Source organism: Stenella coeruleoalba, assembly GCF_951394435.1.
Source record: "Stenella coeruleoalba genome assembly, chromosome: 20".
NCBI lineage: Eukaryota > Metazoa > Chordata > Mammalia > Artiodactyla > Delphinidae > Stenella > Stenella coeruleoalba.
Window position 1 is genome coordinate 57,816,498 of NC_137166.1, and position 26,232 is coordinate 57,842,729.

The window sequence follows — 26,232 nt, forward strand, 5'->3', positions numbered from 1 at the left end:
GGGCCCCCTGCATTGGGAATGCAGAGTCTTATCCACTCTGCCACCAGGGAAGTCCCCAATTTTAGCCCTTTTAATAAGTTTGTCATGCTATCTCAGTGTTGGTTTAATTGGATTTCCTTAAGGATTCATGATGAGCATTTTTTCGGATGTGTATATGCTATCTGTATGTCTTTGGTAAAGTGTGTGCTCATATCATTTAGGCTGTTTTCCTTTATGAGTTAGGGCTATTTCCTTTTCACAAATAGGACAGTGAAATAACAAAGATATATTGGAATTTTACCCGTTTTACTCCTTGAATAACATAAGTGATTCTTTTGCTTTATGGAATAATTGTTTTCAATTCCGGAAAAATATTTCTTAATTTTTGCAAATTTGGGGACTTTCCTGGTGGTCCAGTGGTTAAGAATCTGCCTTCCAATGCAGGGGACATGGGTTCGATCCCTGGTTGGGGAACTAAGGTCCCACATGCACTGGGGCAATTAAGCCTGCGTGCTCTAGAGCTTGCGGACCACAACTAGAGAGAAGCCCACGCACTGCAATGAAAGATCCTGCATGCCGTAACTAAAATCCCACATGCCACAACTAAGACCCGATGCAGCCAAATAAATAAAATAAATTAATTTTTGCAAATTTGTATGCTATACACAATGTAATGTTCATATTTATCATACACAATTAATTTGCATTATAGATTTATCTGCATTATTAACACACTTCATCACTTTCCTAAGTTAGACATTTAATAATATAATAAAGCCCTGCTTTGTAGTTTTCACCCATTTTCCTGGTCTATCTTGGGGATTGGTGGGTTGGAGCAGGACTTTAAGGTGGATCAGGTGTGGGACTTCCCTGGTGGCACAGTGGTTAAGAATCCGCCTGCCAATGCAGGGGACATAGGTTCAAGCCCTGGTCCGGGAAGATCTCATATGCCCCAGAGCAACTAAGCCCGCATGCCACAACTACTGAGCCTGCACTCTAGAGCCCGTGCTCTGCAACAAGAGAAGCCACTGCAATGAGAAGCCTGCGCCCACAACGAAGAGTAACCCCTGCCTGCTGCAACTAGAGAAAGCCTGTGCGCAGCAACAAAGACTCAATGCAGACAAAAAAAAAAAAAAAAAGGTGGACCAGGTGGTATTAGGACAGACATTCTGAAGCCCTTCTGGAAGCCAAAGAATAGGTCAGTGATCAGACTCCCCAAACGTGGCCCATACAATGTGGGTTTAAATCTCGTCACCAGCCATCACTGGGACAACAGGCAAAACAATCCACTATCTGGGTTGTCTCCTGTGTAAAATGGGGATAAAGAGCAGCCCTGTGCCCAGGCCTTTGGAGGAGCTGAGGTGCCCGTTCAGTGTGCAGTGGCTACACCACCAGCCACACCTGCAGGTGATATCCCCAAGCCATATACCTCTGGGCCCTTCTGTCTCCAGGTGCTTGTGAGAAACAAATGGGGCTTCCTAGAACCCTCTGGTCCACTGGAAGACGTGTCTTCAGGTTACTGAGGTCTCATTGTGGAATCCCAGGGAATCTGTGGGCCACTCTAGAGGTCCCCAAGATTTACTTCACTGACTGTGACAGGGAGATGATGAAGATGTTCACCGTAGCCTCTGACGGTCAGTCAAAGCAACAAAATACAGCCTGTACTGGTACCAGAATTCCAGGATTTGCATTTTGAGAATTTCTTTTTAATTTTCACAGCACTCTGGGTATTGGGAGCTATTACTGTATTGCTGGGGAAATCCAGGATAACAAAGATGAAGTGGGTCCCCCAAGGTCACACCACAGAAAGTATCAGATTCAAGAGGCTGGATTCAAACCTGGGAGTCTAGCTGCCGAACTGGGGACAGTCCCTTTATCATGGCACTTGAAGCCTTCAGCCCGGGGCAGGTGCACATTGAGGTTCATGGAGACTCAGCTGCTGCTGCTGTTATTGTTGGATTTATTTCCGTGATCGTTTCCCCATTCCTTGGATGTCCCAGAGCAGTTAATGTCTACTGTGGAAAACAGAATGGAGGTTTCTCAAAAAACTGAAAATAGAACTGCCATGTGATCCAGCAATTCCATTCCTGGGTATATATCCAAAGAAAACAAGAATAATAATTTGAAAAGGTACATGCACCCAATGTTCATAGCAGCATTATTTACAATAGCCAAGATATGGAAGCCACCTAAGTGCCCATCAACAGATGAATGGATAAAAAAGATGTGGTACACACACACCCACATGCACGCATACCCACATGCAGTGGAATACCACTCTGCCATAAAAAATGATATTCTGCCATTTACAGCAACATGGATGGACCTGGAGGGTATTATGCTCAGTGAAAAAGAGAGACAAATATCACATGTGGAATCCAAAAAATACAGAAAACTAGTGAATATAACAAAACAGAAACAGACTCACAGATACAGAGAACAAAGTAGTGGTTTCCAGTGGGGAGAGGGAAGAGGGGAAGGGCAAGATAGGGGTAGGGGACTTAGAGGTACAAACTGCTATGTAGAAAATAAATAAACAACAAGGATATATTGTACATCACAGGGAATTACAGCCATTATTTTGTAATAACTTTAAATGAAGTATAATCTATAAAAATTTTGAATCACTATGTTGTACACCTGAAACTAACATAATATTATAAATCAACTATATGCCAATAAAAATAAAAATAAATGTTTAAATCAGGGAAAAATATTGAGCTCAGCTTAACTCATCTCTTCTCAGACTTTAGTATCTCCTAATAAAAATTATTGAAGTCTTAACTTTTTTCACCCTTCTCAGATGCTTCCCCAGAGTTATCTCTGCCACTATCTTTGACTAACTACATAATCATTATAAATAGTTCCTTATAATTCGCATTTCACAACTTTTTTTTTTCCGATATCATCTATTCCTCATGCACAACAGCCCCAACAATCACTGGAGAAATGATAACCCCCTCCGAGCAAGGAGATGAGATGATGGGGTTCAGATGCCCCTTTTGCACATGTCCCCTGCCTGAGAACACTATCACTCATTGAGCAGGCACTACACTATACCAAAACAATTTCATAAGTTGCTCTCCATTTGAGATAGATGTCAGATTCCTAAGGGAACTGAATATATCTTTGGTCATTGAGTAAGAAATATTAAGTGGCTAGACAGTTCTGCTTTATGGTTTAGACACAATCAGTGAGGATACAGGCATGACAGATGTTCTCTGGGAAACAGAGGCAGAGAAAACTTCTTGTCCTCCTATTTCAGGGAGGCCTAAACATCGTTACTCATCTTCCAAGTCATGGCCCTAACTAAACATACAGAGTTAAAAAAACAACCAACACTTCTAACTGTATGTATTTGAATAGCAATAAAACGTTTATTACATTCCAGCTAAGAGCGGATGCATTTTGAGTCTGAATGAGAATATGTCCGCTCGCATTTGTAGCCTTTGGAAATAATTGGAATGATCTTTTTAGCCACAGGGGGCCATTTTGAGCTTACAGAGACCGGAATAATGTTTCTAAACAAATGATCCGTGGCAGACAACGCTCCCCGGAGACCCGCGAACCGCCCCTTTAAAAAGGGATAATCACATTCCTTTCCCCCCAAGGTTAGTCATTTCCCAGCGTTACTCTCAGTGCCCCAGAACCTTTCTTTTTTTAATTTAAGTATGGCTGATTTACAATGTTATATTGGTTTCACGTATACAACATACTGATTTAATTTTTTTTTTTTTTTTGGCCCCGTCAAGCGGTATGTGGGATCTTACCCTGCAGTGGAAGCGCGGAGTCTTAACTACTAGACCGCCAGGGGTCTCTGATTCAATATTTTTATAGCGTGTACTTCATTTAAAGTTATTACAAAATAATGGTTATATTTCTCCGTGCTGCGCAGAACGTTTCTTGGCCAAGGTGGACTCCGGGAATGTCCTCCTGCGCAGCTGTGGGAACTACACTACCCAGAGGGCAATGCGCCCAATGGTGGCGGAGTTGAGCCAATGAAAGCCCAGGGCAGAGGTACTTCCGTGCGTGGGCTTCGCTTCGGGGCGGGATTTCTGGCGTCTTCCTTGTGGCGGTCATTTTGGCCTTTCTCAGGTCGGGTCGCCCACTCAGAGGCTCGGAGCCAGGGGTCTTAAAAGAGAAGGCGTCAGAGGCCTCCACAGAGGCAGATCCATGGCTTGGCGGTGGCGCACCTCGGGGTGACCCGTAACAGGCTGAGATCGGGACCTCCACGCCTCACAGACTCCGCTTCGTCCACAGACTCCGATGGCGGCGGCGGCGGCGCTGAGGGACCCGCCTCAGGTAAACGTTTGTCTTCCGGGCTCTCACCGCCCTCACCTCCCACAGACACTAAAGACCCAAGTGCGGGGCGCCTGCTCACGTGCCTGCAGCTCGGGGCGCGGTGTCCGGGACGGTGAGCCGGTTGTGGGTAGGTCTTTTTCTGACAGTGTGATGGCGCGTGGGAGAGGGTGGCAGGCGGAGGGAACCGCAAGTGCAAAGGCTGGGAGGTCGGACTGAGGCGGGAGGATTCAGGAAACCTGGAGTCCGTCTTATGTCTGCAGGACACAGACTGTGAGGTGAAGTTGTGCCTGAGGAGATTTACTTTCATTCTGAAGGGTGTGAGCAAAAGAGGGACACTGAGATAGGATTCTAAAAGTTTTCCTAAGGCTGCTCAGAGGAAGAAGAGACGAGAAGAGAGATAATAGATACGGGAAATGTCGAATCCTGTAAAAGATTACACAGCTGGCAAGAGTCTGCTCTCAGGACTGAGGCCCGGAGGTAATTCAGACATCTCGAGCTCACTTGGCTCCTGGGCTGGCCAAGGGTACTTAGCGGTCTGAGCCCAAGGATGCTGGCCGTGGTGGTCAAACTCTCAAACAACCTCTCTTTTTCCACAGATTCCTGTAACTATGGAATCGCTTAGTGATACTGGTTTGTGGAGTTTATTTCAGGGTCTCGTTAGTCCTCACCCCACCCTTGTGGTCTCTGGGGTAATAGCGTCCTGGTACTGTTCTGCCACTCTTCCAGGCCTTGGGCCTGGGGGCCTTGAACAAACACCAGGCCTAGAGTTATGTAAGATGGTTCCTATTTTTGACAACGAGTGGAATCAGATGAGGAAAGTACCAGATCTGGCATAGGTACCAGAATGTGCAAAGGCCTGGAGGGGAGGTGAGGGAGGGTTCAGGGACGTGCAGGTATCTTTTCTTTCTCATGGTAGCTGAGAGCAGTGGAGCAGGAGGCAGGTCTGGAACAGCTTTTTTTTTTTTTTGGCTGCGTTGGGTCTTCATTGCTGCGCGTGGACTTTCTCTAGTTGCAGTGAGCGGGGGCTACTCTTACTTGTGGTGCGTGAGCTTCTCATTGCAGTTGCTTCTCTTGTTATGGAGCATGGGCTCTAGGTGAGCTGTGCTCTGTGGGCTCAGTAGCTGTGGCACACAGGCTTAGTTGCTCCATGGCATGTGGGATCTTCCCAGACCAGGGATTGAACCCGTGTCCCCTGCATTAACAGGCGGATTCTTAACCACTGCACCACCAGGGAATTCCCTGGAACAGCTTTTTGAGAAATTGGGTGTCTCTTCTGGAGGTGATAGGAGCACTGAAAAATTTGGAGCAGTGGAGACAGGTGATCTGACCCAGGTCTCAACAGGCTCCCTGTGGCTGCAGCATGGAGAACAGTATTGGCATAAGGGAGGTGATAGGAAGACCAGGGAGAAGGATACTCCTATAGTCTGTGTGAGTGTGCTGGTAGCTGGACCAGGGTGGTGGCCATGGAGGTGGGAGATGTGGCTGGATTCTGGATTGGTGTTTTAGGTATGGCAAGCTGGATTTTCTAATTTTGAGGTTGAAAGAAGGAGTCAGGGATGAAGTGAAAGTATGGATTTTGCATGTGGAAGGATGGAAGCTCTACCAACTGATATGGGAAAGTCCATAGTAAGAGTAATTTTCACTGGGGATATCAGAAGTTTTATTCTTGACCTCTTAAGGGTATGAGGTGTTTCAGAGTGCAGTTTGCGGGCATCCTCCTCTGAGGAGGAGTTTGGGATGGAGACTTATCCAAAAGGTAGTAGACAGTGTGGACCAGGGAGGAGCTGTAGATCATTTTAGTATGGGGAGTCCTGGTCAGGAGGATAATGGTAATAATAGCCTAGGAAGAAGAGAATGGGTCTGTGGACTGGGCTTCCTGCTTGGACCCCTGGTTGTGGGAGGTAGGTGTCACAACATGGGTGAAGGAGTTAGTCACAGAGAGGGTTATAAGGGTAAATGGTTTGGCATGCAACCAAGGCTTCTTAAGGATCAGTGGACATGAGATGGATGCAGAGGCATCATCAGGAGTAATTCAGACAAGCTGGTGTTTATTCACTGCTCTACCAACTCACTAGGGTTTTGTTGTAACCCTTGGTGGGACCTGGGGTGTTCTAGTCAGGCTGGCAGATTAGCTTGGGGACACAAGCGGTCATCTGGGAAACTCACAGATGATGTAGAGGGCCAGGTGCTGGGCCTTGAATGAGGGTTAGGTGGAGAAAGGAAAGCTATGACTGGTGAGGGTTCATCAAGTGCAGCACAAGTGGAGTAGGGCCATGGGTATCTGAGATCTGATGTGGTTCTTAGTGGATGAGGTTGAAGCAAGGGACAGTCAAGGAAGGAGGCCTTCATAGCAGGATCCAAGGCTGCCTTTGTCAGTGGGAACTGTCACAGTCTAGGGTCGTACTTGATCGTGTTTGAATTTGCCAAGCATTCTGTGGATCACATATACTGAGTAATGAATAGAGAGGCTGAGGAGATGATTTTGGTGTAGAGCAGGAGGGAGGCTGTGGCTGTGGGAGTGAAGTTGTGAGACAGTTGTTGTGGAAAGAGTGATGTACACATGGAGAGGGAGCATGAACTCATGGTTCCAGGACCCTGGTGTTGGCATAAGTGTCAAGGGTGAACCCAAGATTGGTGGTGTCTGGGAGAAATGATCTGGGGAACCCCAGGGGAATTGCCTGAGAAGAGTGGGGTGTTGTGGCTTTATGTGCTAGGTCCAGAGCTTAGATGACATCTGTCTACCCACCTGCTTGTTATTGAGGGCTGATACAGTGATCAAAAGGACCATGATGAGACAATGGGTATCAGTGCCACCTGAGCTTGGAAATGTTCATGAGGTGGGGAAGGGAGAGGGGTAAGCAACTGATAGATTGGGGAGGTGGTGAAATTAGGATCCTAAGGGGAAAGCTGGTCATGAAATGAACTATCCCCATCATGTCAAGGCTGTGTGACCTTTGAAGTTGTCCCTGCGGGAATGCAGCTGTGAGAGCGAAGTGTGGTTCAAAGAAAGATGTGCATGTGAAGAGGTAGTGTGAACTAATGGCCCTAGAACCCTGTTGTTGGGGTCATAAGGGTGAAGGAAAGACCAGTGTCAGATCACTCACACCTTCCCTGTGGCCAGTGTCTCTCCCTAACCTATGTTTGTGACACCCACCTTATTGACAAGAGGAAATGTGGCCTACATGCAAGACCCAGAGGTCAGATGTCACCTATCTGCTCATCTGCCTATTGATGTGGGAAGACACAGAATCAGTGGGAATATGAGAGAGTGATTCTAATGGCACCAAGGTCTGGTATCTCCTCTGAGGTGGGGAGTAGAGTGAGCAGAGGATAGATTGGGGCTGGGGGTGGGGGGAGTGGGGAACATGGCATGATGATCTTGGAATCATAGGAGAGAAGCTGATGGTGGAATGAACTGTCTCCATTATGACAGGGTATGAAATTTGAGGATGTGGCCATTGACTTCTCCCAGGAGGAGTGGGGGCTCCTTGATGAGGCTCAGAGACTCCTGTACTACAATGTGATGCTGGAAAACTTTGCACTTGTAGCATCCCTGGGTAAGACCTTCACACTCTTTCCAGTGTTCTGAGATGATGTCCTGTTTTTCCTTTTTTCCCTGGAGTTAGCATTGTCTTTTCCACAGCTGGATCATGGGCTCTGCTAATTTCCTCTACTTTCTTGTCAGATGTGCTGTGGATGCCGGCACTGAGCTGTGTGTCATGCCCTGAGTAATGGACTCCCCAAGCATCCCTAACACCTGTTGCCTCCAAAAGTGCAGAGATGGGTCTGGGAGTCAGGAATCTTGTAGTTGGCTTAATGAATCCCAACTTGCTTGTCCTCTCCCTGGTGGAGTGACTATGTCCAGATCCATGGCCTCCAGTTCTTCCCCCTTCTTCTAGCTAAAGTTCTTTGTGGCTGCCTGTGCCAGATCATGGTCATTACTTACATGATCCATGGGCTGTTTTTGTAAGACTCTCCTTTAGTTGTTTTTTGTAATGTTTTCTTTTTCTTCTCCAGGAATATCTCATTTTATTAGAGACTTTAAAAAAAAAATGAACTATAGTTGATTTACAATGTTGTGTTAGTTTCTGGTGTACAGCAAAGTGATTCAATTATATGTAATGTTTTCTTTACTGAATACTGTCATATGGCAAGTTGCTCTAGGCCAGTGCTGGCCACTCCCCTATGCTGTCTTTCATAAGACTTGCGTTATTCAGGTTCTGAGTAGTTGTACAATGGAGGGTGCAGAGAGAGCCCTGGTTGTTTCACAGAGTAGACATGGTAAGATGGTCTCAGAGGAGAGCCTGCCTGGGCCTGGTGAGTGACAGCTGGGGGAAGATATGACATCATGGCTGTTTTCATATCAAACCAGGAGCCTGCCCAGTGACCAGTAGTGCCACTGACTGCACCTCATTTCTACCTTTTCCCCATACTTGACACTTTGCTGACTTGTTAGTTCTTCTGTGACTTCCAGTTCCTGACTGCCTTCACCTTTGTGGCTTCCATGGGTCACCTGTTCCTCTGTACTTCTCTCTCTGTAGTGTTCTCCCCCACTGACCCGCACATGTATCATGAGGTGTGCACATATCCTTAAATATTCCTTGAATGCCAGCTACTTGATTCCATTTGGATTTTACTGGGGCAGGACACAACCAGCCTGCCCCACATCTGAAGGTTGTTGGGAGAGGAATGAGTTGGAAGCCTTGCCTCGGCTCTGTGGGTGCAACCCATCCTTGTGTCCTTTGTCTGGTGAGGTCTCCCCTATTTGTGATCTTCAGAGGCCTGCCCACTGCTGCCAAGCAGCCACTTCCTCAGCTTGCCCCCAGCTTCCTTGTTTTTAGAACAAACCCATGGCTCATTCTTTGTTGTGTCTGACACACCTTTGTAATGGGACTTCACTTTCCCACCAAAGTAAACATGCATTTCCTCAGCGTTTCTCTGCTTTCAGGTTGTTGCCATGGAACAGAAGATGAGGAGGCCCCTTCTGAGCAGAGTATATCTGTAGAAGGAGAGTCACAGGTTAGGGCTTCTAAGGCAGGTCCATCCACCCAGAAGACCCACCCCTGTGAGATGTGTGTCCCCATCTTAAAAGATATTTTGCAGCAAGCTGAGCACCAAAGAGTATACCCTTTGCAGAAACCAGACTTGGGTGGCACATATGTGAGATGCTTCTGTTTCATTGCAAACCTTCGCCAGCAACAGAAGCATGACAGTGGAGAGAAGCCCTGGAAGAGAGATGTGGACAGGGCCTCGCTTGTGAGGAGCTGCAACTTCTTTGTGCCAGGGAAGCCTTTCACCTGTGGGGAGGTTGGGGAGGACTTCCCAGCCACCTTGGGCCTTCTCCAGCACCAGGCCACACCCAACAGTGAGGAACTACAGAGTGGCAGCAAGAGTGGACAGGCCTTTCACAGTGAAAAAAGTCATTACAAGTGGGGTGAATGTGAAAAAGTTGTCAGCCACAGCCACACACTTGTTCAAGATAAAAGTGTCCACTCTAAAGAAGGGCTTTATGAGTGTAACAAATGTAGGAAAGCCTTCAACTGCAACTACAGACTTGTTCAGCACCAGCAAATTCACACTGGACAAAGACCATATGAGTGTGGTGAATGTGGGAAATTCTTTAGCCATATCTCTGGCCTTGTTAAACACCAGAGAATTCACAGTGGTACAAAGCCTTATGGATGCAGAGAACGTGAAAAATTATTTACCCACAACTTTAGTCTTAGAAAACATCAGAAAATTCACACTGGAGAAAGGACTTATGAATGCAGTGAATGTGGAAAAGTCTTCAGTCACAAATCCAAACTCATTCACCACCAGAGACAACACACTGGAGGAATGCATTTTGAGTGTGGTGAGTGTGGGAAATTCTTTAGCTACAAATCCAACCTCATTGAACACCAGAGAGTTCACACTAAAGAAAGACCTTATGAGTGCAGTGAATGTGGGAAGTCCTTTAGACAAAGTTCTAGCCTTTTCCGACACCAGAGAGTTCACACTGGAGAAAGGCCTTATGAGTGCAGTGAATGTGGGAAAGCCTTTAGACAAATTTTTAATCTCATTCGACATGGTAGAGTTCACACTGGAGAAATGCCTTATGAGTGTAGCGAATGTGGGAAATCTTTTAGCTGCAAATCTGAACTCGTTCAACACCAGAGAATTCACAGTGGAGAAAGGCCTTATGTGTGCAGTGAATGTGGGAAGTCCTTTAGACAGTTCTCTAACCTCATTCGACACCGGAGTGTTCATACTGGAGAAAGACCATATGAGTGCAGTGTTTGTGGAAAATCCTTTAGTCGCAAATTTATCCTCATTCAACATCAGAGAGTTCACACTGGAGAAAGACCTTACGAGTGCACTGAATGTGGAAAATCTTTTACCCGCAAATCTGACCTCATTCAACACCAGAGAATTCATACTGGCACAAGACCTTATGAGTGCAGTGAATGTGGGAAATCCTTTAGACAACGCTCTGGGCTTATTCAACACCGGAGAATTCATTCTGGAGAAAAGCCTTATGAATGTGGGGAATGTGGGAAATCCTTTAGCCAAAGTGCTAGCCTCATTCAACATCAGAGAGTTCACACTGGGGAAAAACCATATGAGTGTAATGAGTGTGGGAAATCATTTAGCCAAAGTTCTAGCCTCATTCAACACCAGAGAAGGCACACTGGTGAGAGGCCTTATGAGTGCAGTGAATGTGGGAAACTCTTTACCCACAAATCTGACCTCATTCAACACCAGAGAGTTCACACGGGAGAAAGACCTTATGAATGTAGTGAATGTGCGAAATCCTTTAGCCGCAAACCTAACCTCCTCAGACACTGGAGAGTTCATGCTGGAGAAAAGCCTTAAATGTGCAGGGAATGTTTTATTTCCTCACTCAGTATAGCAATACTGGAGGAGACTGTGTGAGAGCCATTTATCTGAATTTAAACCTCATTTATTCAAACACCCACCATGCAAGATTGCCCATAAGTTTCAGTTACATCTAAGGCTTTAAGGAGATGCATTATACCTTGTAACCTGCCCAGAGCTGCTGTTAGATTTATGTCACTGCCACTTTCTGTGGCTGAAGCCATTTCACCCCTGTACATGAGGCACCACTCCAACAGGCTCAGGAAAGCAGAACTCTGTGTTCTCCCATCTGTGTGAGGAAATTATGAATAGCCCAAACCCTTAGCAGGATCCTCATTCCTTTCTCTCTGATGTTAGGGAATGGACCTTACTCAGGTTGGGTCCAAAGGACCTATCCTCAGCTTGCTAAGAAGGACTACTTTTTTCAGGGACATCATTGTTCTCACATCATACTTGTGATGAATTTTTCCAGGTTCTAATTTACCAATGTGGAAACTGCTTGCTGCATGTTGCTCTGGTTTGTGATCTTTTGTAAAGGCCTCCTCTTGCATCTTTAATTTTGGCGGTTCTTTTCTCTCTTCCATGGGGGTTTGGAAGCAGAATTGTGATCTGTTAGCATGTAGAGGTGAACAGATTAATTTTCATTGCTTCCCAAGGCATTGAAAGGAAGACTGCAGGTCTCTGTGGTCCTAATTGGTGGACTGGTGCCACGATTTTTGGAGAGGTCAGAAGCCACCCTGAAGAGGAGGCCTTTGTTGTGAGAACCCCCAGTGCTTCTGTGACCAACATGAATTTTATTCCCTTGTTCACATAATTCCCAGCACCATTGAGGGGACCTCGTCCCCAGGTCCTATAAAGGAGCCATGTGCCATGATATACAAATTTTCAATGACATTTTCAGTGTCATTTATTGTTAGACTACAAGGGTCAGGTAGAACCATAATTTGTGTTACTGAACCAAACTCAGGTCCACTTGCCCATGTGCAGCACAGCCAATCTACTGACGCAAGGTTATGATGAAGTGAAGTACAGCATTTACTGTAGGGCATCAAGCAAGAAGAATGGGCAGCTAATGTTCAAAAGACCTGAACTCCCCAGTGGTTTTCAAGGAAGGGTTTTTTTTGTTTGTTTTTTTTTTTTTGCGGTATGCGAGCCTCTCACTGTTGTGGCCTCTCCCGTTGCAGAGCACAGGCTCCGGATGTGAAGGCTCAGTGGCCATGGCTCAGGGGCCCAGCCGCTCCACGGCACGTGGGATCTTCCCAGACCGGGGCACGAACCCGTGTCCCCTGCATCGGCAGGCGGACTCTCAACCACTGCGCCACCAGGGAAGCCCACAAGGAAGGGTTTTTAAAGGCAACATTTGGTTTGAGTGTTGCAGCTCGTGGACTTTCTTCTGATTTCTTAGTATTGAGGTAACAGGGTGATGTTTTAGTTATCTTATCTTATCTGGGGTCTATGTGCTTGTGGACAGCATGTAGTCGCCATCTTCCACCTGGGTGGGGTCTTGGTTTCTGCTGAGCAGCACAAAGATATGTGTCAGATTGTTGTTATATGTATCACTTGAGGGGAGCAAGTACTCTGATTTATTGCTGAACTATTGTTTAAGCTGTCATTACTTTTCTTCCTGGACTGCTTTTCCTTTGTTTCTGTATTCCCTCACTTCCCTAATTAGGAACTGCTTGAGTCTGCTCTTTGGAACTCAGGGAAGACCTTGGAGACTAAAACCTCTTTCTACTAACAAACAAGGGATACGTGGAGGGGCTTTTGTACGCAGGAAGGCCCGCATGGTCCTGCTTTTATTTGATACCCCTCAATCCTGAGGGGAACAGGGTCAGGACAAGAAAAGGAATACAGTTTTGTGTAGAGATGTTAATCATAAATTTACCAGGGGGACTTGGTTTTTTGGGGGGGGGTTGGTTTTGTTGGTGCAGAAACACTGGATTAATAGGGAGTTGAGGAGACTGCAGTAAATTAGATGGAATGTACCTCTTCTAAAAATTCATCCACAAATGCTCCAGTGACTATTCCTGTGTGATCAATGTGTACAGAAATTCTCAGGATCTCCATAACTGTATTTCCTGTAGCTGAGGTTTGTGGATTCCTATAGCCTTTCTGGGCTGTTCCCTCAAAGGCATTGCTCTACTGGTGGGAAAACAAGGATAGAGAAAAGGGCAGTCCTGTAGCCCAAGGATGTGTCTTTTGTGACCCAGTGAGCAGTTCTGTTGATTCAAGTGGCAGCAGCCTTCATTGCTTGCCAGTGTTGGCTGCCACTGAGGCAAGGCTGCACTTCCCAGGCCATAAGGAGAGAGATGGTAGAGACCATATAGTGTTGCCAACCTAATTTTCCAAGAGAAGTGGGATATCTACGCTTTTATTTGGAACCACATTTTAAGGCTTTCCTAAGGTTTAGCAAAGGTTAAGGTAACCCTTGAACAACATGGGTTTGTATAGTTGATGTGCAACAAAGTGCACTTACCTAATCGGTGCAATTTGATAAGCTTTGACATACATGTAAAGCTGTGAAACCACCACAATCATGAAAGTAAATTTATCTATCACATATTTACCTCATGCCCTTTTGGAATCTCATTCCCTACTCTCCTCAGCCCTACAGACAATCATTGATTCATTGATTCACTTTCCTTTACAATAGGTTAGTTTGTATTTTCTATAATTTTAAATAGGTATCATAAGATGTATACTCTTTTTTAAAACTGATTTACTTCATGCTGCACAATTATTTTTAAATTCAACAATGATGCTTATATTAGTTAATTCTTTTTATTGCTGAGTAGTCTTCTGTTCTATGGATAACATCTTTGTTTATCCATTTATCTGTTTATGGACATTGGATTATTTCCAGGTTTGCGGTATTATAAATAAAGCTGCTTAAAATATTTGCATTCAGTTATTTATATGGATATATGTTTTATTTCCCATGTGTTAATAACGCAGACTGTTGCAGTGTAGGTAGATGTTTAACATTTTAAGATATGCCAAACAGTGATCTAAAGTCGTTGTTCCCTTTTATCTTCCCATCAACAGTGTATGAGAATTGCAGTTCCTCTACAGGGTAGCCAACACTTGATACGGTCAATGTTTTAAAATTTTAGCCCTTGAAATAAGTGTGTAGTTTTAACTCTCTTTGGTTTTAATTCCATTTTCCTAAGAATTCATGATGCTGAGCATTTTTTCATGCATTTGTTTGCCCTCTGTTTATCTTCTTTGGTAAAAAGACTATTTATAACTTTTGAGTACTTTCTTTTTATGTAATTTATTTATTATTTTAACAAGTAAGACTTATGTTGGAATTTCACTCATTCTTCAGTGATGTGACCTCTTTGCCTTATGGGACAATCATTTTTGAATACTGGAAGGAAATTATATTTCCTCAGTTTTTTGCCCTTTGCACAACTGAAAGCCCACAGGCACCATATATTTTTTTCTTTAATCTGCACTATTAACATATTCTCCACTACATTCTTAAGACTCAGTATTCAATAATACATTAAATCACACCTAGGTTTGTAGTCTTTGTGCTGATTTCCCTGGTGTAAATACCCCTGTTATGGTCAATTTCTTTTCTTTTTTTTTTTTCCTTGTCACAGTCAATTTCAAACTGCCAAAATGGTGTCACTGAACATGACGTTGGTAAGATATTGCAGTAGCACACTATTCTTTTTAATTTTAAAAAAATTTTAAATTTTATTATTTTTGGCCATTTTGGGTCTTCATTGCTGTGCACAGGCTTTCTGTAGTTGCAGTGAGTGGGGACTATTCTTTGTTGTGGTGTGCGGGCTTCTCATTGAGGTGACTTCTTGTTGCGGAGCATGGGCTCTAGGCACATGGGCTTCAGTAGTTGTGGCATGGGAGCTCAATAGTTGTGGCTCGTGGGCTCTAGAGTGCAGGCTCAGTAGTTGTGTTGCATGGGCTTAGTTGTTCTGTGGCATGTGGGATCTTCCCGGACCAGGGCTCGAACCCGTGTCCCCTATGTTGGCAGGTGGATTCTTAACCACTGTGCCACCAGGGAAGCCCCAGTAGCACACTACTAATTCTATTTCCAACATACTGATACAGTAACCACAAATAACCTCAAAAACAGACAATAAAAAAACAGTCAAATGATTAGGAAGTGGCAAGTTTTAAATATTTGTTTTTTTTGTTTTTGTTTTTGTGGTATGCAGGCCTCTCACTGTTGTGGCCTCTTCGTTGTGGAGCACAGTCTCCAGACACACAGGCTCTGTGGCCATGGCTCACAGGCCCAGCTGCTCCGCGGCATGTAGGATCCTCCCAGACTGGGACATGAACCTGTGTCCCCTGCATCGGCAGGTGGACTCTCAACCACTGTGCCACCAGGGAAGCCCAATATTTGCTTTTTAAAAGCAGTTTGATTTAAATACAGTTAACTTTGGGAATTCCCTGGTGGTCCAATCGTTAGGACTTGGTGCTTTCACTGCCGTAGGCCCAGGTTCAATCCCTAGTCAGGGAACTAAGATCCCACAAGCTGCGTGGTGTGGCCAAAATGTACACACACACACACACATACACATACACACACACGCACGCACGTGATATATACAATTAAACCATACATATTTAAAATGTACATTTTGATATTTCCATACATGTTTGCATCCCTGAAACCAAGTTTTCTCGTGGCCACTTCAATTTATGTTTCTCAATATATCAAATTATAAGCACATAGTCTACCATTTGTAATGGCTATTTTCAAATGTATCCATAAATGGAAAAGACTGTTATGAAATCCCATGAACCCTCTCCCTATCTTCATCATGGTATATATCATTTCATGGTATTCTTTATCTCCATGTACATTAGTGTGTTATATTACTTAATAATCCCAGATATGTCAATGTATAACCTCTTCAGAATGCATTTCTAAAACGTAAGAACTCATAACTGATCATTTGGCACAGTCTTGATACTTTCAGCTCTTTTAACTGTAATTCAGCCTTTTTTGGCTTCAGTTTGAAGGATAACAGTTGTTTTTTCATAATTCTTTTCAGAATCATCAAAGGAAGTATGGGCAATCCATCTTGATACAGGCTGCTTAAAATATTCCAAGCGTTCAGGGATATAGCCTTTTGGAATTTCTGCTAACTCAACTTCACCAATGAATACATTCACCAGAGTAATCCCAAATGCTACTGGAATCCCAGTCAACAAAATGTGGGATTTCACTAAATTCACAAAATCCATGTCATACAAATATCTAATCATCCTGTTGTACACCTGAAAGTAATATAATGTATGTCAATTATATCTCAAGTTTCTGGTTCTGTTTAGTATGTTCACCGTTCCCCCATATTTCCCCTTTAGTATACTAGATATTGATGAGGTGGGTGCCTGAGGTCTTTTCCAGATGGACAATTTTGTGATGGTGACAGACCTGGAAATACAGTGTGTCTTTTGCTTCCACACTTTGTGCAGCCCATATGTGCCTGGTATGCAGCAGATGGTGACACTGCATCACAGCCCAGAGATCTGCAACACACATCTGTGGAACACAGTGAGTTAGGTGTGTGTGGCACAACTTGAGAGTGCCCCACAAACACTCTAGGGACACAAGTGTAACAGGTATGGAATGCTGATGCCCCTCAGCCTGGAGGCAGACTTGCACATACCACATCCACAATAGAAAAGATGTATGGCAAACATGGACCACACACACTGGCATATGTAAAGCACACCAGGCACCTGTGAGATGCATGGAGGCACTATTATCACCTCAGTCTCCATGGAAATTGGACAGACATATGATAGGGACGCCCAGTGGTCATATGTGGGCCACGCACAATTGCACAGTTCCCATAGACCAAGTGAGATGAGGTCAGCACAGTCTGGCCTGAGGAGAACACACCTGTCGCCTATGTACACCCCATCACTGCAAGTTTCATTATGGGCTGATGGGAATACAGATCAGGATCCTGATGTACATCCCTGCACAACTCAGAGATCAAAATGTGAGCAGTGGTTTGATCTGAGCAGGAGAGCAGATTTTCATGAGTTTTACAGGAGAGAACATTCAGTCGTTTTCAGGAATGGTTGATCAAGCGTGTTCCCTAGGAGGACGACAAGGGCATGTTCTTGGGGATTAGCGTCACAGTCAGTCATTGATTTGCATTTCACCTAGAGGGGTGGGAGGTGCGGTCATTACCAAGATCACCTGTTGGGGGAGTGAGGAAGAAAAGCCACAGGGACCCCAGCATATGAGGGCCACAGTGGAGATTCTCAGTCCTTCATTGTCTATTCCAACATCCAAAATAGTGATGGAGGTTACCAGGTGACAGCTCTGTCTGCGTGTACTGAGTGGCGGGGGGACCCTAAGGTGGTGTTTAGAAGGAAAACTGACAGGACCTTGGAAATGAATCATGAGTGTGGCAGTGAGGGCCAGGGATGCATTTGAGATAACATCAGTGGCAGTGTCAGGGGTGTCCCGCTGGTGGTGGTACCATCCATACTAAACACTCATGGGTGGGAAGCGAGTTGCCAGAAGGCCTTTGTGGGGAGGAACTTGAGGTCTGAGAAGGAGTCTCCTGTTTTAAAGGAGAGTCTGGGGAGCACATGACACCTGGGGATGGATTCCACAATGCAGGCGAATGAAACTGCTGGAAGAAGGGGCCAGAGGGGATGTGTGAGATGGTAAAAGAGTTGTATGAGTTAAACAACTGCATAGAAGGGGACAAACATGGCTTTAGAGGGAGAAACATCATCTACAAATCCACAGAGGGCACACCCTGGAGTTCACTGTCACTCTTAAATGTTCTTCTAATTATGTAATATGTTCAGTGACTCTGTTCTGTCTCAGCCTCTATTTTTAAAAATTATTTATTTATTTATTTGGTTGTGCTGGGTCTTAGTTGTAGCAGGAGGGCTCTTTAGTTGTGGCATGTATGTGGGATCTAGTTCTCTGATCAGGGATCAAACCTTGGGCCTCCAGCATTGGGAACTCGGAGTCTTATCCACTGTATCACCAGGGAAGTACCCTCCTGTCCCAGTCTCTGATGTGCCAGTTTTCTTCAACACCTAAGATGTGACCTCTTAGATATCACCTGATTCTCAAATCCATGAACTCCCCCACTCCACCCCATTTATCCATCTGAATCGGGTTCTCCTGTTCTTCTCTGCATGGTTCTCTTGGTCAATACGTCCAGTAAACTCCTGTCTCAGATCCTAGCCCCATTTTAGTTCCATTTTCCTCACTAGGAGAAACACCAGTTCTCCAGTTCCTCTCTGCCTGCCATGAGGCAGTTTTATGGGACTGTAAGATATCAGTGACCTGCAGATTGTGGACAGTAAAATTTCATAGTCCCGAACCTCTGTTTTCTAAGCTGCTGACTCAGTTTAAATTGTGCCAAAATCTATAGTATTTTACTAAACCTTGGCAAAACCCTCCCTCACTGCTTCATAGAAAAGCCTCCCAAAGAGGGAGGAGTTTATTCTCACAGCTGAAGAGTAATGCCATGTCCCTACTGGTCTTTCCAGAAATGCCCCTTCAATTTTGCCCTGTCTTATTTCTACCTAAATTCCCTTCCCTCTTCATCTACAGTTATATCTCATGGATTTTATTGTATTAATATGGTTTATGAGACCCAATTATTACTATAGTTTATTTTTATTTATTTTTAATTGAAGTATACTTGATTTACAATATTAGTTTCAGGTGTACATCATAGTAATTCAGTATTTTTATAGGTTATTCCATTTAAAGTTGTTAGAAAATATTGACTATATTCTCTGTGTTATCCTATATATCCTTGTAGCTTATTTATTTTGAGCATAGTAGTTTGTTCCTCTTAATCCCCTACCCCTATCTTGCTCCTCCCCCTTCCCTTTCCCCACCGGTATCCACTAGTCTGTTTTCTATATCCATGAGTCTGTTTCTGTTTTGTTATATACACTCCTTTGTTTTAATTTTTAGGTTCCACATATTAGTGATACATAGAGAGTCTTTTTTCACTAAGCATAGTACTCTCTAGGTCCATTCACATTGCTGCAAATGGCAGAATTTCACTCTTTTTATAGCTAAGTAATATTCCATTGTATATATGTATCACATCTTTATGCATTCATCTGTTGATGACATTAGGTTGCTGCCATGTCTTGGCTCTTGTAAATAATGTTGCAATGAATATTAGAGTGTGTATATCTTTTCAAATTACTGTTTTGGAACTTTTTTCTCTTCTCCTTCCTCCTCCCTCTTCCCTCCTTCCTCTTCCTTCCCTCCTTTCTTCCCTCCTTCCTTCCTTTCCTCTTCGTCTTCTTTTGAGAGAATTTTTGAAGAAGAAAAGCTGGTCCTGGGTCCTGGTCGTCCCTCTAAACTGAGACCAGATTTCTAAAGTTTGGTTTTGGTTACAGTCATTGCCCAGTTTGTCATCTCTTGTACTCTCAGTACTGTCTCCCAGTACTCTGCTCTCCCATGTGATACAAAGTATCTTGGAAGAAAAGTCCCCAGGCAGGGCTGTGCTTAGCCTGATTTCAAGTGTTGAGTGGGGATGGAAGGAAATGGCAGGATTTTAGTGCATATTTCTTCAGGTGTTCTTCAGCCCTGAACCCACCTCAGGGATGCATCAGTCACCTGATCATTGATACTTGTTTGTGTCTGTCTATTCCTCTGTCTTGGAGTCTTCTTCATCCCCATCACTGCTTGATTCAGGCTTCTGTGAGTAGCGCCATTGATGTGGTGACTCAGGAAAATGTACTCTTCACAAGGCAGGTGATATTCTATGCCAGTCATCCTCCAGATCTCATTAAAATGTCTGAATTGTTCGTACATTTAGTTTTCTCTACTGGGGATTCATACTTGCACCTCATTCATCATAACTAGTTTTCTCTAATATTGTTCTTTTTTTTTTAAAGCTTATATTTTATTCAATGTTTATCATAAGTTTTTTTGCCTTGTTTTCTAATGTATTCATTTTATTTATTTATTTTTGGCTGTGTTGGGTCTTCGTTGCTGTGCGTGGGCTTTCTCTAGTTGCGGCAACCGGGGGCTACTCTTCGTAGTGGTGAGTGGGCTTCACATTGCGGTGGCTTCTCTTGTTGCGGAGCACAGGCTCTAGGCATGCGGGTTTCAATAGTTGTGGCTCATGGGCTCTAGAGCGCAGGCTCAGTAGTTGTGGTGCACAGGCTTAGTTGCTCTGCAGCATGTGGGATCTTCCCAGACCAGGGCTCGAACCCGTGTCCCCTGCATTGGCAGACAGATTCTTAACCACTCTGCCACCAGGGAAGCCCTCTAATATAGTTTCTTATTATATTCTAGTTTAGGTTTGTGTAAATCTGCACTCTCTACGTGTGTATGATTCTTTTAACTATGAAGCTTTTAGAAAATATTGCTTGAATGAAGGTAGACACATAATAGCTAAGGATCCCCCTCTTTCAGGCCACTTACTCATGATGTTCCTCTGAGTTATGACATCTCCCAGGGAATTAGGTGTTGGAGAAACCCCTGTGAGTTATCCCAAATCTGAACAGAGCCAAGTAAATGGCTTCCACTATCCTAATTGTCAGGCTTCCATGCCTTCTGCTCCCCTCCCTGTGATAACCCTGGGCACTTCAAGGACTCTTGGAAAAGTCGCTCTCCCACATTCTCCCAATTGCTTCTTTGGATATTGTCACATGAGTTGTACTTCTTTTTAATGATAGTTAATTGGGGCAAAAATTGTTTAAAATTTATTCTCAGTACCCGATCCAGCCACTGTCATACATTTGCAGACTTGAAAATGAGTGGCCTGGTGGGAAAGGGGATTAGGGAATAATAAAACTATAGCTCAAGGCTTGAGTTCCTCATCCAAATCACAAGACAGACTCGACTTGTCACCATGGGCTTTCCCTTGTGGTGTCAGACAGAGATGGGTATCTTTTCCTTTTATACCAAGATGTGAGTTAAACAGAAACTTATGGAATAGATAAGATAGGGGAAGATTACTCTGTTACTGGTATTGGAAGTGAGACCCTAAAAAACTTTATACATAAAGTGAGGGGCTGTTTCCTGTTAGATGCAGAGTGTGCTGTATCCACCCCATCCCACCCTGTACAAACCCAGCTCCTTCTACAGGCTGCTAGAGATTCTCCTTGATACCATCCATTTTTTTTCCCATAGAAAATAGAAAAATAATTTATTCCAAAAGAGGGCAGAAATAAGAAATTCATCCTGAAAATATACTTTGGTATAATTCTGGTGGGACACATTTTCCCTCTGAACATGTTCCCCTACTGACTGCCCCACTGGAGTCTTGTTGTCATGTAACAGTTTTTAAACACTTCACTGATTCTCATGTTTTGAGCAGACAGGAGCCATCTTCACATCCACAGGTTCTAAGGAGAGAGTAATGTTATTTCTCAGAAGAACAGCACTTTCTATCCCGTAAGAGTATATTAACATTTTATAGGGACTTCCCTGATGGCACAGTGGTTAAGAATCCGCCTGCCAGTGCAGGGGACACGGGTTCGATCCCTGGCCTGGGAAGATGCTACATGTCATGGAGCAACTAAGCCCGTGTGCCACAACTGCTGAAGCCCATGTGCCACAACTACTGAAGCCTGCGCACCTAGAACCCATGCTCCACAAGAGAAGCCACTGCAGTGAGAAGCCTGTGCATCATAACAAAGCAGAGCCCCTGCTTGCTGCACTAGAAAAAGCCTGTGTGCAGCAATGAAGACCCAATGCAGCCAAAAAAATGAATAAATAAAAAAGAAAGTAGGGGCTTCCCTGGTGGTGCAGTGGTCGAGAGTCCGCCTACCGATGCAGGGAACACGGGTTTGTGCCCCGGTCTGGGAAGATCCCATGTGCCACGGAGTGGCTGGGCCCCTGAAGCCATGGCCGCTGAGCCTTCACGTCCGGAGCCTGTGCTCCGCAACGGGAGAGGCCACAACAGTGAGAGGCCCGTGTACAGCAAAAAAAAAAAAAAAAAAAAAAAAAAAGTAATGGTAAAATAAAATTAAAAAAAACCATTTTATAGAGGCAACACAGTTTAGATTAAATAAGCACATCATTCATCGAAGTGTGACAAGAAAAAATGCTGCATTGTAGAATAATATATTCAAATGTGGTGTGAACATTTAAGGCAGCTGATGGCCAAAGTGGGCAAGTCAAGGAGAGTGGTCTGGGTATGGAGGTGATTTTGTGTCTAGAGGAGGTCTCTTTGTGATAAGAGATAGCAGCAAACTGAACAGATTACCAACATGGTGATGTTAACTCCCTGGTTGGGACACTTAGGGATGAACCAGGGCACCAGGAAGCCGACCAAGCCCCAGAACATGCTCATCATGATGAAAGGCACGGTGAGGCCGGCATATGCCATGATAGCTGCGAGAGGTACCAGCCCCTGCCCCACCGCCTCACTTTGGTCCCACCGGAAATGTCAACCTGATACCACCCATCTTTAAGTTTTTATTCTCTTCTTTTTTCTTCCCTCCTTCCTTCCTTATTCTTTTCTCATGTGCACAAAAATGAATATTTACATACCTACTTCTCAAAATCTTTTAACTAATTAAATGAGATGAAACCTATCAAAAATATGAATTATCATACTTCTTAGGAGCAGATTTTACATAGTCAAATGGGAAAAATATGTATGCTTAGAAACATGGAAAGCACATAATGAGTGTGAGTGGCTCTTCTTTCATTTTGGACTCTGGCTGAGAATCAATGTGGAAGATAGGTTTGTAATGAAAATTTCCTTCAGTTAGTAACTTGAGAAAAGGTTTTAGGCACAATCCATATTCTCCTCCTTTAGATTGTGGGGTATCAGGGGGAAGAGTTCGTTACTTTTTCTTAACTCTTCACAGTAGGCAGAACCATTAAAATAGTTCTAGATTGAAATCCAAATGGAGTAAGCTGTTTGTTAACTAATTATCATCCCTGATGTCCTCTGAATCTAAGAAGAGATTTAGGATATAAGGTCATGATTCTAGAAGGAAGGTGCAGGAGGGTTCTAGTCACATGCATTCAGATCCCCAGTGCATAGCCCTGCCATCTCTTCCGCACAGTAATAGAACCTCAGATGTCCTGATGGGGGGGGGAATGCCAGGCTTATAGCCCAACATGGACTGAGATTCAGAGAGTAACACCCCAGCACGGAGCACAGCAGTGCCTGGCTGCCTGGCCGTTCCTGTAACTACTCTTTCTGAAAATATTTTCTTTGTGAATCCACTGCATTCATGCACTGCTCCTGTCAACTCTCTTTATGTCAGGGCTCATAGACCAAGCTTGCCGGCTTAGAAAACTAAACCTTTATAGGAATTCTATTTTGATGATTCTCTTTGGAAGTCCATCTCATTACAATTTTGTTAGAAAATGAACTTACATTCAATTCCTGACCTGCATTTATGTCTGTCCTTAATTGTCATTGTTGAAGACGTATCCTACTGTCCCATCTGTCTCAGAATCTGGATTTTCTTGAATCTAGATTTTAGTTTCTCATTTTTTTTAAGATTTTTTTGATGTGGACCATTTTTAAATTCTTTATTGAATTTGTTACAATACTGCTTCTGTTTTATGTTTCACTTTTTTAGCCACGAAGTATGTGGGATCTCAGCTCCCTGACCAGGGATCGAAACCACACCGCCTGAGTTGGAAAGCGAAGTCCTTTTTTTTTTTTTTTGGCTGTGTTGGTTCTTAGTTGCGGCATGTGGGATCTTCGTTGAGGCGTGCGGGATCTTTCGTTGCTGCACAAGGGGTTCTCTTTAGTTGTGGCATGTGGGTTTTTCACTTCTCTAGTTGTGGCGCACAGGCTCCAGGGTGCATGGACTCTATAGTTGTGGTGCGTGGGTTCCAGAGCGCGTGGGATTTGTAGTTTGTGGCACACAGTTTCTCTGGTTGAGGTGTGCGAGCTCAGTAGTTGTGGAGCGCAGGCTTAGTTGCCCTGCACCATGTGGGATCTTAGTTTCCTGAGCAGGGATTGAACACACGTCCCCTGAATTGGAAGGTGAGTTCCTTACCACCGGACTTGCCAGGGAAGTCCCAGTTTCTCTCTTTATAGCTCCTCCCTCCCCTCCATTCTTTCTGATGAATTGCTTCTCTTATACCTTGAAGAAACTATAATATTTTGTAAGCTTTTTGTAAGCTTTCCATATTCAAAAGTCACATCTGTAACTCTAGCAGTCTCTTATTTTCCAGAATTGTGCCACTTCCTTTTCTTTTTTCTTATGTGCAATTTCTGAAATGATTCTTTCTCTCTCTCCCTCCTCTCCACTCTGTCCGTTTAGTGACTCTCTTTTGCTTTGCACTGTATATTTGCTCGCTGTCTCCCTGATCCATGGTCACAGATAATTTTTTCAATGTGTGTATTGGCCCTATATTAAACTTCCACAAAAGAGAGCATGGGAGGGGCTTCCCTGGTGGCGCAGTGGTTTAGAGTCCGCCTGCCGATGCAGGGGACACGGGTTCGTGCCCCGGTCCGGGAAGATCCCACATGCCGCGGAGCAGCTGGGCCCGTGAGCCATGGCCGCTGAGCCTGCGCGTCCGGAGCCTGTGCTCCGCAACGGAAGAGGCCACAACAGTGAGAGGCCCGCGTACTGCCAAAAAAAAAAGAGAACATGGGAGAATGATATGCCATCTAGATTGTGTTCCAAGACTTGAAATCTTTATGTGGATTTATTCCTGGCAAATGATGAGAAAGTGTTCCTCACTGAGTTCAGGACAAAATCCTGAATGCCAGTCATATCATATCTCTTTGTTTCTTTTATTATTCAGTGGACACCTCAAGGATAAAGTTCAAGTTTTGATACAGTTATGATACTAATCTTTATAGTACAATTACGGACCGTATTTCTGTCTTTCGTCTGCTCTTCCAGCTGCCTTCTGGAGACCTCATGTTGCCTCTTCACATTGCAGAGCTATGGGCATTTCTATAGTGCACTCTTGTAGATGATGGTAGATAACACGGTATGTGAGAAATTCCTGATTCATGCAGAGACTCCATATCTCATGACACCATCTGGAATGTGGTTAATGTTTCCCTGAGAGAGCAGGATATACTTGAGAAATCATGATTGTGCCTCCGTAGGAAACCTACTTCTGGAGGTTCTCTGAGAATCCTCCTTTTGAAGTCCCATATGGGAGTAGCCTGCCAATTGTGTGGAATTCGGAATCTTTTCTTTAGTTGTGAAATGTGAACCCAATGAGTGACTCCCTGGAGTTTCACTGCTCCACTTGTCAACAGAACCCGAAGTGTCCCTTCCAAAGAGGTTCAAGAGTAGTTATTCTCTGATGTCTCTTCCAATAGATGAAATCTACTAGCTGAATATCACGAAGTAGCTGTTTAAAAGATATTTTCAGGAGGTGGCCTTAACGAGTTGGTGATTGGGACTGGGTGTAATACATGAGTTCATTGGAATATTTTGCCATGTCTGCATATAGCAGGGCAGAGTCTAGTATTGGAGGTGAAATCCCTAGACACATGGGCCTTCCAGTTAGTAATTCATAGGGGATAACTGATTTGTCAGTGGACTACGTGAGTGTAAGGGCTAGTGGGAGTACCTTTGGTCAGGGAGCTCAAGAGTTTCTGAAAGTATTGTTGATTTTAATTTAAGAATGCCATTGATCCTTTTGACTTTTCCAGAAGATTGTCGATAACATGGACAGTGTAGTTTTTGAGTCAGGGGAAACACCTTACAGGGTTCTTTTACAATGATTCCCATGTGACACAGTCACTTGATATAAACATTGGGATAACCCAAGTTGGAAACAAAATCAGTCAGCTTTTTTTTCAAGGACTGTAGCTTTTCAGCAGAGAAATGGTTTAATCCAGCCTGAAAACAGACAATAACTAAAACATAGTCAAATTGCATGGAGGGTAGAAGCTGGATACAATCCATCTGAAGGTGTTCAAATTCTTCTTGGTGGTGCCTGGGCAGGTAGGTCATGCATGCATCCCCCCATCACCGCCTGGGGACTGTCCACTGGGGATCAGAGCTTCGGTAAGAGCCAGCTGTAAACCCCATCCACCCCCTCACCCCAACCCCCAGCTCCAGTGGCACTCGGCCCCTCTCTCCAAAGGCACGGCTGTCCCTATGCCCCCCTCCCCTCAGGGCGATCAAGACTCTAAGACTAGCTCCTCATTCCAAGCC

The 26,232-nt window shown here is 44.3% G+C and overlaps 1 protein-coding gene across 8 annotated transcripts in view; it reads left to right on the forward strand.

The window, feature by feature from the left end:
* The window catches only part of LOC307179548 (zinc finger protein 551-like), a 64,787-nt gene that overhangs the window by 11,402 nt on the left and 27,153 nt on the right, over nt 1-26,232 (forward strand). For 5 of the 8 annotated variants that reach the window (XM_079908840.1, XM_079908843.1, XM_079908839.1 and 2 more), the window contains exons 2-3: nt 7,715-7,838; nt 9,230-10,135. The exons of 1 other annotated variant lie outside the window; for it this stretch is intronic. In XM_079908840.1, the coding sequence (XP_079764966.1) occupies nt 7,715-7,838; nt 9,230-10,135 (1,030 nt within the window). Of the gene's footprint in view, nt 1-4,239; nt 4,282-7,714; nt 7,839-9,229; nt 12,800-26,232 lie in introns of those variants that run through there. 2 more of the 8 variants (XM_079908835.1, XM_079908838.1) reach the window with 2 other exon arrangements.